We start from the raw sequence: 15,721 nt of genomic DNA, 5'->3' as shown, positions 1-15,721 counted from the left end.
TATATTTTTTTTACAAGCATTAAAAATGATATAATTTCTCTATAGTAATTTATTAAATGGGGTGAAGGGGGCAGTGGGGTGAGTGTGAGAAATGTTGGTTGGGGTTCAATGAACAAATAAATAACTAGGAAATAATAATTAATATTATTTTAAATAAATTATTAGAATATTTTTATGCAGCTTTACTTGCAAATAAATTGGTAAAAAAATTCTTTCTTTTTTTTGTTGTTTTTTGCAAGAAAAATCACAAGTAATTTACGTGCGAAATATAAATCCCTAGGTAAATTACTTGGGAATTTTGAAATTCGCAGGAAATAATTACCTAGGAAGGTTTTACCTTCAGATTCTTTTTGATAGGAAAATCCATAGGAAACTTATTTTCCTGCGAATTTTCATTTATAATCGCCAGAAAAATCCCTATGTAATTCACACTTTTCTTGTAGTGTATAATTAAAAAAAATTACGGCTATATTGTAATTTAGTTTTTATATCTGTCATTATTAGATCGAGATAGAATATTAGAGGTACAAGACTACAACAATAATACGTGACTTTCTTGAATTGTTGTTAACCAGGATCAACGATTATGAACTATATGATTTTTATTATTTCTATAATGTGTCGGTGTCTGTCATATTCAAGGAAAAACTAAATAGCTTTATTTTTAAAATTTGAAAGGAAAAGGCTAAAAATGTCAAAAAGGAAACTAACTTATGGCTATAAATAGGAACTGAGTCCTCCTTCAGTGTATTCACAAGTCAAAGAAAACTTCAATTTGCAACTTGGAAGGTATGTCCCATTTTCTTTTATTGAGATCATCAATTCAAATAACAGTGTAATTTTATACAAGAGTAGCTTATTATATTTTTCTTCCTAAAAGTAGTAATTATGGAATCTGTTTAAATTTCCATAATAACAAAAAAAACTATAGGAGATTATCCTATATATAGTTATAGTGGGGGATAGTTCTATAGTTATAGTAAGTTAATGGAACTTTATGTCATAGTCAAAATTCTAATAGTATTTATTTTGTATTTTATTCCACTGACCCTAAAATGTTTCTCAATTATCTCAAGAAAAAAAAAAAAAAGTTAATGAAACTTTTTTGAGATTTCGATCTTTATCACACTAACTCATGTTTGTTCAAATTTTGGTTCATTTCCTTTTACCAAACAGTTTCTGTAAAATGGAGTTGTGCACTCAAACCATTGCGATTAATGAGGTTGTTACACGTCGCATTGGCAATCATCATCCTAGTGTTTGGGGAGATCATTTTCTTGCATATGATGAACTCACGGTAAACATTGTTTACATCATGATTAATGCATATGCAACAACCACATATATTTTCTCCGTTTCATATTATTTATTAATTATTCATATTACTATAATTATTTACTTCAAATTATATGATTTCTTAAGAAACAAAAAGAAAATAACATAGGAAAAATTACTATAATATACAACTTAAGTTTTTAATTAACCGTATATACATATACTTGTATTTAATTACAAATATAGTTTTAAAATTACAAACTTAACAAATTAATTAATTTTTTAATTTAAGTTAATTATTCAATTTCTGAATTTTCTCTCTCCCTCCTTATAGGAATTCGTGCCTAAATTTATGGATATTTTTTAATTCGACACGTTACTTCCTTTAATAAATAAACACGTTACTTCCTTTGATAAATAATAATTTTATTATTATTATGTGATGCAATCTAGGTAAGGTAAAAGTAAAAACTTTTAGTCTTTCCATCATTATTTCTTAATTTTACAAGTGACGGATATTTAATTTAATATAATATTTATTTTTATTTTATTCCTTATATGATACAATCTAGGTAAGGTAAAAAAAAAATACTTTTACTCTTTTCAATATTACTCCTTCCTTAGTTAGTCACGCTATTTAGAATTCTTCCTTCTCTCTTCTTCCTTCTTTTTTTTTGTTTCTCCATTGTTGCATTTCTTTTGTTTCTCCATTATTGCGTTTTATAATTCTTGCACCATTGCGTAAAGAAAAGGCAAATGAAGTTTCTATTTCTGAAAACTACCAACATGATAGTGATTTTGAAGATTAAATGCAATTTTCAAAAGATTAAGATTAAATACAGATTCTAAAGCATTAGAAAAATCGCGTAAAAAGGTAATTATTTAACTCTGAATTGAATCTCTTTCGATCTAAATAAATTTGGACACCCATATCGTTATGACTCTTCATTGGTGGAGATGGATCATTCACGACGTATTTGAGTTCTAAATGAAATATGGTCGTGTCCACACCCAATTGAGAAGATATAGTATGCATCAAGCCTTCGTATTTGGTGTTTGCATCATACATCACTCCTTCGATATCATAATCCACGTAATTACCTGTATAAGATTACAAATTATCAATCAACTTCATTACTTAGCAGAATGCATTTCATACATAAATTAAATTACACAGTTTATAATAATGATCACTTAGCTTTATATATATGTAGATATGTTGGTATTAATTATTGGTGGTTAGTATGGGAATTGATGGTATACATACGGGTGTTGTTTTTAAGTAGTTTTCAGACCAACATTTTCACCAAAAACAAAACTACAGAATACCTTTGAGATTGCTTATGGTGTTTATAAAATCATAATTCACACTATCAATTTCACCACACAAATTAGACAACTCGATATTATTTAAACATGTTATATATACCAAATTAGGCAAATTAATACACCACAAATACATTGTCACCAAATCACGTACCACAATTAGTAACCATCAATTACCAAATGACTTACCAAAACATAATTTATTTACACTATCAACTCAATATTTCTTTAAACATGTTATATAAATCAATTCAGGTAAATTAATACACCAATTTGATGTACGATAATATTTAAAGCAACACTTATCAAACCAGACACCAAAAAACTTATCAAATCAGACACCAAAAAACTTACCAAATCAGACACCACAATTTCACTTACCAAATAACTTACCATTTCACATACCAAATCACACACCAAAACATTATTCATAATATCAATTACACCAAATAATTTACACCATATCACATACCACAATGTCATTGTATTTATTCACCCCAACAAAAACTACATAATAAAATTGATATGAAATTTGATTTTTATAAAATATATAATACACGAGATCAACTAAACGAAATCATCTACACCATCCTTAAGCATTATAACCAACACATAATTCATTAATTTTCTTAGCTATAATATGTACAAAAATATTAAAATTTTTAACTTGGTTTTTACACAGGGTCAAAAAATTACTAATTACACCAAAGCACATATCATAAGTATTTGAGAATTAAGATATAAAATTCGTTATCACACCAATCAGACAAACAAATTCACCAACACACATATCAAAATATTGATTGAACTTGATATATTGTATAAGACCTTAAAAAATACTAATAACAAAATATCACACACAAAAACAATTATTTGTTTATGTTCTTTATATAAGGCATGTACCATACCAATTACATCTGATCACATACCAAAAAAAAAATCAAATTAGATACACCAATACACGTATCAGAATTTTAACTTGAAGTTGGTCTTTGTATAACGTCTAAATATTAGCAATAACACCATATTGATTTTTGCTGTTAGTATAACATATGCAACATACCAATTAAACCATTTTGATGCCAACATGCATACTTAAGTTGTATTGTTTTATACGCACAGTAACCAAAAGTTTATTTTCTATACCACCAAAAACCTAATAATATAACAAAACCCTAATATTATACCAAAAACTATTATCAATATTTAATGTTTATTCAACAATAAAATCCATCCAATCGATGTATCATGCTATTAACGAAATCATATAAATTTTATATTACACCACAACAAAGTACAATATAAACAAATGGCTAATTATCTAAAACATTAAACACATATGGTGAGAAAAATCAAATATATCAACAATGTAAAAAAAAACCAATTCAATCATTTTTTTTCACATACCTGATGAGTTCCATCGCCCGTTGTGTTGTATTAGAATTGAAAAATTGTTGGTATCCTTTTCAATAGTTGATCATAGTAGTCAGGGAGTTTTATTTTTGTTAGAAACCTCTCTTCATGAGAGAGAATATTTAACAAATCTGAGTAAATCAGGGAAGGTAAGGGATATGTGATAATATGGCAGACTCGTTCTACGATTTTTTTTTAAAAAAAAATTCTAATTCTACGTTTCTTTTTTTAAAAATAAAAATAAAAAAATTCTAATTTTGTAAAAAACTATTGCTATGTAAGTGAAAAAAAAAGTATTGTTATATAGTAGTAATTAAGGTACTTAAGTTGTATACTTAAGTTTTTTGCCCATAACTTATAATATGAAAAAAAGGAAATAGTAATTCTTCCCCTAAAAAACATGTCTTTTTTTCATAGATGTAAATTGATAGTGGGATCCAATTTTTATGTTGTGTTCATTTTGTGGCGACATGGGGTTTATAAAAAGAAAAGAGAGGACAAGGTTTTAAATAATGGAAAAATCTTTTTGGTCATAATTATTGGCCACAATGACCCCAATGTTATACTCCCTCCGTCCCATTTTATGTGGCACCATTTCCTTGTATGGTAAGTATTTAAAGGTACACTTTCTCTTTTACCCTTGTTGGTCCCACTTAATTTTAAAATAATACTCCAATACATATATGAGGAGAGAGAAAAATGAATCTACTTTTTAAAGGGTAATTTGGTAAACATTTCAAAGTCTTCATTTATTTCTTAAACTCCGTGCTCGGTCAAATGTTGCCACATAAAATGGGACGGAGGGAGTACTTTTTTTTTCTTTTTAGTTGTCATCCTTTTAGATTTTACGTTCTTTAAGAAATTAGGCAAATTTATCATTAGCTCTTATTTAGTGTTTTTTTTGAAGTTAAATTTTTAATAAATGAGTGAATTAATTTGTTCTGATTAATTAATTTGACTAATAAACTGTCACAACTCAGACCGTCGTGATTGGCACACATATTAACCCTCCGGTGTGAGAACCATTACTACAACCCAAACTGAACAACTCAACCAAAAACTAAGGCATTTAAAGATATGGAAGCAGGTTTAAATGCTAAAGGAAAAATAGAGTTCTCATAAACTCCAAAAGTCTAATCAACGATTGCGAAAATAACGCCTAGAACCTGAAAGTCAATGTACCAAAACTCTAACAAGGATCATAAGTCTAAAGGAAATGGGCACAACCCAATTAAACATAAGAAAATCTAAAGTACTAGTCTAAGTCCGAAGATGTGGACATAAACAAAAAAGAACTCATGGCAGCCCGGAAGAACTGACTCACCCTTGAATTCGAGTCGATCACTAATCTTCTAAACGAGGTCTATCAGTAACCACATGAAGATGCCCTGTACTCAACAAAGAAAGAGCAAGTGCAGTATCAGTACACAACCACAGTGTACTGATAGGATCATACATCTATCCCAATACGTGAACATATATAAGTCATTACAACAATAATAAACATGCATACACTGAACATATACAATATCAATTATCACTTACGACAACGTACAATTTCACAAATCTTAAGATATACAGTCATGTCAAGTCAATGGTCCTCTCATGAAATCCAAACCAAAACTGTTAGTGTACTGGTACGTGGTACCCGATCCAAGTTAGTGTGCCAGACGTGACACCCGATCCCATAGATGCGCCGGAATGTGGCACCCGATCCATGTTAGTGTGTTAGAACGTAACACCCGATCCATTCAACAAACCACAATCACAATCACAATGTACATTCTCATAATCATACAATCAAGTCATGATTCATGGCATACAATTACTCAATCATCCTCATTTACGATTAGTGTGATCAATAATGCAACATTCACATACATACATGCATTATAATGAAGCAATTACAAATACATATCACACCAACATGAAATCACAACCATCACCTACCTCAAACAAAGCTTGAATCCCCTAAGAAACCTGATTCTTCCATTTTCGAATTCTTTCCGCTTGTTCTTGGTCTACAAACAATCAATAAAACGTGAGGATCAATAAACGAAGCCTAATTACCCTGATTACAATCAAAATATCCACCCTAGGTCGAACCCTTGATCCCCAGATTAAGGCTTTTTCCACCATAAATCCCATATCAAAACCCTCCCTCATCGATAATTACCCATGGATTTACATTCTACGGATCGAAAAACGGATTTGGGGAGTAAAAACCTTACCTTTAGCCTCAAGAATGGGGAAAAGTTGTTAAGAAAACATCTTGGGTCATTCATTAGCTCTCAAGGTCGAAAAGTGTAAAATAAAGACGTTTTTGGGGTTTATTTCCAACTTAAGTCGCGATTGGCCCGCTATGGCGACCACCATCCCGCCACAGTGTCCCCCCCTAGAGGGAATAATCCCACCACAACAGCTTGAATTGAACCAGTGAGTCGAATTAAGAGTCTCAAACTCTCATTTCACAACACACTTTCAACCCATGACATTCAGAAACTACCTATTCACGCTAAGATCAGTTTCGGGAGTTCTGCTCACCCGAATTCAATTCCGTAAAATCGTACGGGTTTGTTAACGTATTAGCTATCTACTCATGTGATCAAAATCATAATTAGATCTCCCATTTGTTATCAGATTTCCCTAGACCTCACTGACTCCGATTTCTTCCAAATCTGGACTAGGTTGAAAAATTTCAAGTTACTATGAAAAAGTTTTTCAGCCTAAAAAATTTTCCCGTTGACTTTTCTATAACGACGGGAACATGTCGTTACATAAACATAAATTAATTATTTTATTTTTCTATGTTGGCCAAATGCATATTTTCAAGGTTAATAACCCTTAAAGATAAATATGAAGAATAGTGTCATTTATGCATTGATTTTGTGAAATTGGCTTTGCACGCTTCTTAAGAAATTATAGATAGAAGGGTAATTTTACTATAATAAATATAATGTCTTGAAAAATGTAATAAGGAAATGATTGTAATTAATGACAAGGGTAAATTAGAAACTAAGTGTAAAATTATCCATTGTTTTATAAAGTGAACAAATATTGTTGGACATCTCATATTGAATAACTATTATTGGACGGAGGGTGTATTAGTAAACATCTAATTTTAACAAGAACGACATGTAATAAAGTCTACTCACATTATATAATGGCCATGTGGGGTTGAGAAAAACTCTTAAGTAATTTTCATTCAATTATAATAACGCGGAGATGGACTGATGGACATTTGTACTTGTATGAATTTGTATTCTGAACTCTTCTACTTGTCTTTTTGCCAACTGAACTCCTGAACTCATTGAAACTTGATATTTTAAATCTTTATCTCATCTAACTTGTGGTGCGTGTAATACAACTATTACACCTCAAATTTCAGGTAGAAAATAAAAGGCCGAATGACCTGGTAGGCCCTTATACTTGGCTCTGTTTGTAAGTTGGATCCTTATACTTATGATTTTGTCAACTAATTCATTTAACTCACTGAAACACAATATTTTAAACCATTTCCTCATCCTATGTGTGTGCGTGTGGTACACTCATTTACACATAGGATTCCACATCATTTTTAATGACATATAAGAAATTAAATATGAAACAAATAAAATAAAAATAAAAAGCGCACCCTAGAAATTTTGAAAATTATTTTCTCCATTTTTGCTCTCAAATTGAGCACCAAATTCATGTCAAATGGGTGGAATTTTTACCCATTTGACCTGAATTTTACACTACTGGTTCACAAACACAAACTCAACAAATCTTTATACAATTTTAAATTTATTTCATAAATTCACAAAACTCATTTGTTATTCTTGAAGCTTCATCAAGCATATCAATGAAGTTTTTCATTATTCAATATCCACTATCACCAAATAATACACACGAAATCGAGATTTTAAACGAAGAAATATGGCAAAACGAAAAGAACTAGGAGGGACATTGATTTGCAGAAAAAAGAATGAATTTTGAGAAAATATTTAGGGGTGGAACAATGTGCGGGGGTGTTAAGATGAAGAAGAAGGGAAATGGTGGGTGAATCCAAAGAAAGAAGTGTAATGAGTTTAAGAAATTTGATGGGGCGGGGGCGAGGGGGGGGGGGGGAAGGGAAGCAGTGCTAGGCTGCTTTGAAGAAGATGACTTCCCCTTCTTCTTCTTTTTTTTTGGGTGTTTTCATTTATTTATTTTTCAATTTTTTTTAATTTCCTTTCATATAAATTTTATACACACTTGCTTTAAAATGCGTGGAATCATGCATCATTCCAAGCCAACAATATTGATGTCACATATGTTCAGTCAATGGTTGGAGATGTTTAATATGTTGTGTTGCAGCGAGTTCAAGGATCCCATTGGCAAAATTGTAAGTACAAAAATAAAATATACGAACGGAGCCAAGTATAAAGGCCTCACATACCATTCCCCCTTCCCTGCCCCCAAAATTAAATGAGACCAATTCTAACTTTTCTCCTCTATTAATTGCCACGTCATTTCACATTCTTCTTCGCTTGATCCCTTCTTTGCAAAATTATTCGAGACCAATTTAAAATTAAACTAAACCCCCAATATTAACTCTTCTCTGTAAAATTATTTGACACCAATTTAAAGTTAAATTAAACCCCCCAATATATGTCCCTCAATATAACCCCCCCAATATTAACTCTTCTTCCTCCTCCTCCTTCTTCTTTTTCTTCTTCTACTTACCTTTTTTGTGGAATAGTAAGAGGATTTAGCGTTTGTGGAAGCTCTTTTCTAACGTGATAAAAGGAGGAGTTTGCACAAAAAAGATGAGCGTGAAAGGTAGCAACAGAAAAAATAATGGGTAAAAGATTTGGAAAGAAAAATTTGAAGAGTAGAAAAGCCCTAAAAAGAATAAATGGGGGAGAAGATGACTCTTTAATTAGGTAAAAAATTAACATTTGTTATCTTTTTTTAAGCCGTATAATATACACTCTGGACAAAAAATGCCACATAGGATGACAAATCAAAAGACGAGTTTAAAATACTAAATTTCAATGGGTTTAGTTGACAAATGGTTAAGTAAAAGGATCCAAAATACAAACTCATACAAGTACAAGGGTCTATCAGAATATTTCGCCTTATAATAAATTGTACTCCCTCTATTTTATATTAACTTATTTTGTGAGATAATACACACTTATTAAGAAAAATATTTAAAAGCATAATTTAAATCATAATTTTCACTGATATCCTATATGAAATTGTAAATATAACTTTGTAAATAGTTAATTTATCTCCTAGAAAATATTAAGGGTGTGCAAAATCGAACCAATAAAAACGCTATTGATTATAGTGATTGGGTTGTTGGGTTAACAGATTTTTAATAGTTTTGTAAAAAAAAAATTATCGAATTATAGATTTGATTTTGATTTTTAATATTGGGTTATTGCTTAAACTAATAACCCATTAAGACGGTAATGATTTTCTACTTTACCCCTACATAAATATTAAATATTAATATCAGTACCATAGTGGCTACTACCTTTGTTCTGTACCCTTCAATTCACATTGTTGTCACAACTCTTTTATTTGTGTTGCACATGTATAGTTCTTTTAATGTTATTTACTACTATTTCTATTTTATGAGCACAAAGTTACATTATTATTTCGTTGCGCTAAGTTATTAAATAAATCATATATTTGTTTTATGAGACATTTTCTTACTGGTTAAACTAAAAACTGAACCCTTAAGAATCAAAAACCGACATATAGAAAACTGATAAAAATATCTTATTGATTTAGCATATTTAAAAATTGAAAATCAATAAATCGAACCGAACCGACCGATGCACATCCCTAGAAAATATAAACCTTCATTAAAGGAAAGGGCAAAAGTGAAAAAAAATAAATTCAAACATCCATCTTGAACTTTGAAAAATTCAATTACTCCCTCCATTCCTATTTATATGTCATCATTGCTAAAAATAAATGGTTCTTAATATTTTTCATTTAACAAAATCAATGCATAAATGACACTATTCTTCCTATTTAACCCTTGAGAATTATTGACCTTGGATGTATGAACTTGACCAACATAGAAAAACTAAATGATTAATTCATGTTCATTGGTCGATTTAATTAATCAAAATAAATTAATTTATGTTCATTTATTGAAAACTTGACTTCAAGAGAATACTAAATAAGGACACAAAGGTAAGCTTACATAGTTTCTTAAGGAACGTGAAATATAAATAGTAACATATAAAATGTAACGAGGGAGTATTTTGAACAATGAAATAAGCCCTAAAAATTCAATTAATATGGAATAGAGGGAGTACAATAAATCTAAATAATTAATAACTTAAAATTTTGATTGAAAATTTGGCTGACTCTCGAAATTTCACTAATGCAATATAAATCGGGACAGATAGATACTATATATTAGTTGAAATTACATAAAATGCTCTATAAATCATAATAATTAACAACTTAAACTATTTTTGTAAAATATATTAAAACTTTGGTTAACTATCAAATATTCACAGGTGTCACATAAATTGAGATAGACAGAGCTACATATATTATTTAAAAATTACATTAAATATATTATACATTACATTATTTAACAATTTAAAATATTTCAAAATCAGACAAAAATTTAATTGACTTTTCTAATTTTATATGCATAAAATTCAGACAGATGAAATAACAAGCACGAACCCGTTATATCTAGTTTTTCAATCCATGGGAATGGACAAATTACCATGATTCCCATAAATATTAATGTATGGAATTGCTCGAAAAAGAATGGTCGAACTCATATGGTCATAGTATAAAATTACTTAATTATATTCCCATATGGCCAAAATAATACTGCTCGAAATATTGTTTGAATTTATCATAATATATTCAAGTATTGTATTTACTCAATTATGCGTTTTAACTGGATTGTTAATCCCTAAATTTTTAAATCTTTATTTTAGAATTTTATGATGTGCATCATCATATTATTTTGCTTCTGCTATTTATATAGATAAATAGGTAGATATAGGTATTAATAATAAAAATTTTCAATATTTAAAATTATTCTATTTTTTCTTCTAAAATATGATTCTTACTCAAGCATTACATATAATAAGCAATTATTGAAATTTCCAATATAAAAGTTAAATTATTATTGTTATGATTTTAGTTACGTGATTTAATTTATTATATATTTTTCAAGTGATAAGTTAAATGGTTTTTTTTTCATTTTAAACATTTTCTATTTATCTTTAGAAATAGGACGAGAAAGTAAATATGCTATTTGAAAATTTTGCGTAAATATTTTCTTAGTTGGCCTATATTAAAATTACTACTCCCTCTGTTTAAAAAAGAATGACTTACTTTTCTTTTTAATCTGTTTAAAAAAGAATGACCTCTTTCATATTTTGTTAACATTTTAATTTCAGTTTTCCACGTGGCATGTTTAAGGACACAAGATTAAATGATCATTTTGTACATTTGACATAACTTTAATTTAGGACCACAAGATTCAAAAGTCTTCTTTATTTTTTTAAACTCCGTATCAAGTCAAACTAGACCACTCTTTTTTTAAACGAAGGGAGCAATATTTAAAACTTCAATATCATTAAAATTTTACCTTATAAAAAATTGTACACTTTAATTATATGTTCATGATAAGAAAAATAAATAAAGGAAAGAATTGAAAATATTAAAAGTTTTAGATCTAAAAGTTTGCATGTTTAAATAACTTTTCTAAATATAGTTTGAAAATATTTTAATAACGACATTCAAACCTCAAAACACATCAGATACAGTAGATATCTAACACATTATAGATAATCACAAAAATGATATAGTTCATAAGTGTCGAACAACAATCCAAGAGAGTCACATGATTATGTTGTGGTCTTCCACACACTCCTATGTTACGTCATTTGATAATTTGAGAATCATTATTTATATTTGTTATTGATATATATGACTTCTAAAAAAGAAATTCTATTAATTATTATGTTCAAATAAATATAAACTGCATAATTAAGTAATTTTTAAAATTTAATTTGAAAATATTTTAATAACAACAGTCAAAACTCAAGAACATTAGACATGGTACGTCGATACATTATAAAAATTATATGGTTCATGAGACAGAAACCCAAGAGAATCACACAATAATGTTGAAATTTTGCATATTTATTAATTGTTATGTTTTAGAAAAATTAAGTATTTAAATAATTAAGTGACGATCCTATATATAGTTTACAGCTACTCAAGATCATAATTCGTATGTAGTCTTGCGCTCCTATATTATGATAATTTGATAACTTGTAAATCATTACTTATAATTAACACCTGTTTTGAAACGAAGAAAGTAACATATTCCGAGATGTACTCGATCGTGTAGGGAGCCAATGAGCAGGAAGAGAAGCAACATGCAAACCTAAAAGAAGAAGTGAGAAAGATGCTAGTGATATCTCCTTCAAAATCTATACAAAAGCTTGAAGTGATCAACACAATCCAACGTCTTGGAGTAGATTATCATTTTGAACATGAGATCCAAGAATCATTGAGTTATCTCTCTGAAGGTTATGAAGAATGGATTGGTGAAGTTGATAATGCCGATAACCTTCATGTTGTTGCTCTAAGTTTTCGATTACTTAGGGTACAAGGTTACTATGTCTCCTGTGGTAAGTATCCTGCATCATATTTTAATTTAATTGAATTAGCTCATGAAAAATATTTAAAATACTTTTTTTATATGGTATATATAGTATATAGTTATAATATATATATATATATATATATATATATATATATATATATATATTATATTTAAATAATTTATAAGAAAACAAACACAAAAAAAAACATGGTAAGAGTTGAGTCGATTGAGATATGATTCATTATTTAGCCCATCTTGACTTAATCCATCTCAGTCCAAATAACGTTTTCGATTAGCTTAGCCTATTTAAAATGTTGAATCAGATGCTTTTAGGAAGTTTACTGATGAACAAGGAAGCTACAAGGAAGCATTGGTTAGGGATGTGCAAGGAATGTTGAGCTTGTATGAGGCAGCACAATTTAGAGTACATGATGAACAAATTCTGGATGAAGCAATGAATTTCACAACCACCCAATTGAAACTAATTTTGCCTAATTTGAATAATTCTCTTGCACAACAAGTAAGTAGTGCATTTAAGTTTTCAATCAGAGATGGTATAGTGAGATTAGAAGCATGGAAATACATATCAATTTACAAAGAAGATAAATCATGCAATAAAGTGTTACTAAACTTTGCCAAATTGGACTTCAACATCTTGCAAATGTTGCATAAAAAGGAGTTATGTGATATCACAAGGTAATTGACAACCTACTCATTCACCTATTATTCACTCTACTGAAAATAGAGGGTTTTCTCACTAAAAATTCACGAAAAATTTATGCTATAAAATATGATTTTTTTCCCCACTTAATCAGCTCACTGAAAAAATGCATTCTTAATTTTTCCGTATGAGAACACTACTATTTTTTTTCTTTTTTTATTGATTCAATCAAAATATCTATTGAATATTTTTCAATGAAAAAATTGTATTTTTTTAACAGTGACACATTAACTTAAATTATTGAACTTTAGTTTTCAAGTGAAATTTATTTGGAAACACAATTTTTACTTCCAAATATATACTTCATTACATCAATTTCCACCAAATATTATCCAAATGTCTACTAAATCAACACACAATTTGTTGGTCGAATTTGACATTTTAGGTGGTGGAAGGAATTGGAACTTGTGAAGGTTGTACCTTATGCAAGAGACAGAATGGTTGAGTTATATTTTTGGTGTTTAGGCATATATTTTGAGCCTCAATATAGTGTTTCCAGGAAAATATTAACAAAAGTTTTATCCTTTTGTTCAATTATGGATGATACTTATGATACCTATGGGACACTAAATGAGCTTACTCTCCTCACAAATGCAATTGAAAGGTAATTTTTTTGATGATATTGATAACTATTTATCACTTTTATTTTATTTTCTTCGACGATGATACAAGCTTAAATGAAGAAGTGAGACTTGAGAAATAATTATTGATGTATTTCATTTATGTAGGTGGAATATTGATGCTTCAGAACAATTACCACCATATATGAAGATTACCTACCATGCTCTTCTAGATGTTTACAATGAAATAGAGAAAGAGTTGACAAATGAAAATAAATCATTAATTTTTGTCAACTATTCCATAAATGAGGTAATAAAATTGTGAACAATTACTCACGTAGTGATTACTGTTGGATTACTTCCTCCCAAGATAAAATAGATATACTTGTCATTAGAGTAGTGGTACATCAAATGCCAACTATTTAACACAAACTTAAAGACGGAACAAATCACACAAAGACTTAAGAAAATGTGGAGAAAATTGATTGTTTGAAATGACACTTGTCCTCTAAATTTATAGCCAACAAAAAGTAGTGTTACTGTGCCTTATCGAAGTTGTCACAATTCATTCAATGTGAAAAAGTGCTATTCAAATTGCATCCTTTCTCCCGATGTGTTTTTGGGAAAAAACTTCATTTTTGTTATGATGTTTCAGATGAAAAAACTATTGAAAGCTTACTTCCAAGAGACAAAATGGTATCATGGGAAAATTGTGCCAAAGATGGAGCAGTATGTGAAGAATGGAGCTCTATCTAGCACTTACCATTTGCTTTCAACTACTTTTTTGTTAGGCATGGGAGATGTAGCAACTAAAGATGCATTTGATTGGATAGCAACTGAACCTCCAATACTAGTTGCTTCCGGTATCATTGCAAGATTACTCAATGATCTTGTATCACATGAGGTATAGAGATTAAATTAAATTTTCTTAGTGAAATTCTTGTAAATATATAGAAATATAAGGTTTTCCTCTCAATATACTAGCTAGTAAGTATAAAAAATATTATTACATAAGTATAACTCATACCATTTAATATGAAGTAATTAACTTTGTTTGTTTATTTATATTGTGGGATGAAGATAGAACAGGAAAGAGGAGATGCAGCTTCTGGTATCGAATGTTACATGAATGAATATGGTGTCACAAAGGAAAAGGCACATATGGAGATAAGAAAAATAATAGCAAATTATTGGAAAGATTTGAATGAAGACTACCTCAAGCACATTGTTGTTATACCAAGGGTTTTGCTCATGGTTATGCTCAATCTTACAAGGACAGCAGAATTCGTATATAAAGATGAAGATGCTTATAGTTTTTCCAATAATAGCTTAAAAGACGTCATTTCTATGTTGTTAATTCATCCTATTATAACATGACAACTTCATAAACTTTTCTATGTAATGCATGTATGCTGTTTTCTATGTTGGTTTAGGTTCACTCCCTTCTTCTACAAAAATAAAAGTAAAGGCAAGATCTATGTAATGCATGTATTTTGTTTGCTTTGTTGGAAATTAAATCTATGTAATGTATTCTGTTTGCAAGTATGATGTACAAATAAGGAGAGTGCAAATATGTTAGTTAGGGTCATGTTATAAAAGTATTTCTTCCCCACAATTATATCTGATATATAATATTTTCATCACAAATAGCTACTACTTTCACTACCTTGCTTTATTTGATTATTCCGTCTATAATATTAGTTTTTTTTATATCATACTAACCTTGAGATTTAGCATCAAGAATATTACTTTTTGACCGTTTTAATCTGTGTCTCCTTAAATCATAAAAACAAA

At 29.2% G+C, this 15,721-nt stretch overlaps 1 protein-coding gene across 1 annotated transcript; it reads left to right on the top strand.

The window, feature by feature from the left end:
• Positions 1–1,186: 1,186 nt before the first annotated feature.
• On the top strand, positions 1,187–15,304 carry LOC125823489 (terpene synthase 17-like). Its single transcript, XM_049502864.1, has 7 exons — positions 1,187–1,297; positions 12,389–12,671; positions 12,970–13,342; positions 13,753–13,971; positions 14,096–14,237; positions 14,583–14,831; positions 15,008–15,304. Exons 1-7 carry the CDS (start codon positions 1,187–1,189, stop codon positions 15,302–15,304), a joined length of 1,674 nt encoding a protein of 557 aa, XP_049358821.1.
• The last annotated feature ends 417 nt before the right edge of the window (positions 15,305–15,721 follow it).

Source organism: Solanum verrucosum, unplaced genomic scaffold (genome assembly GCF_900185275.1).
Source record: "Solanum verrucosum unplaced genomic scaffold, falcon-dt-bn FXZP01000012.1, whole genome shotgun sequence".
In the NCBI taxonomy this organism is placed as follows: Eukaryota; Viridiplantae; Streptophyta; class Magnoliopsida; order Solanales; family Solanaceae; genus Solanum; species Solanum verrucosum.
This window is presented reverse-complemented; position numbering and strand designations above follow the sequence as displayed.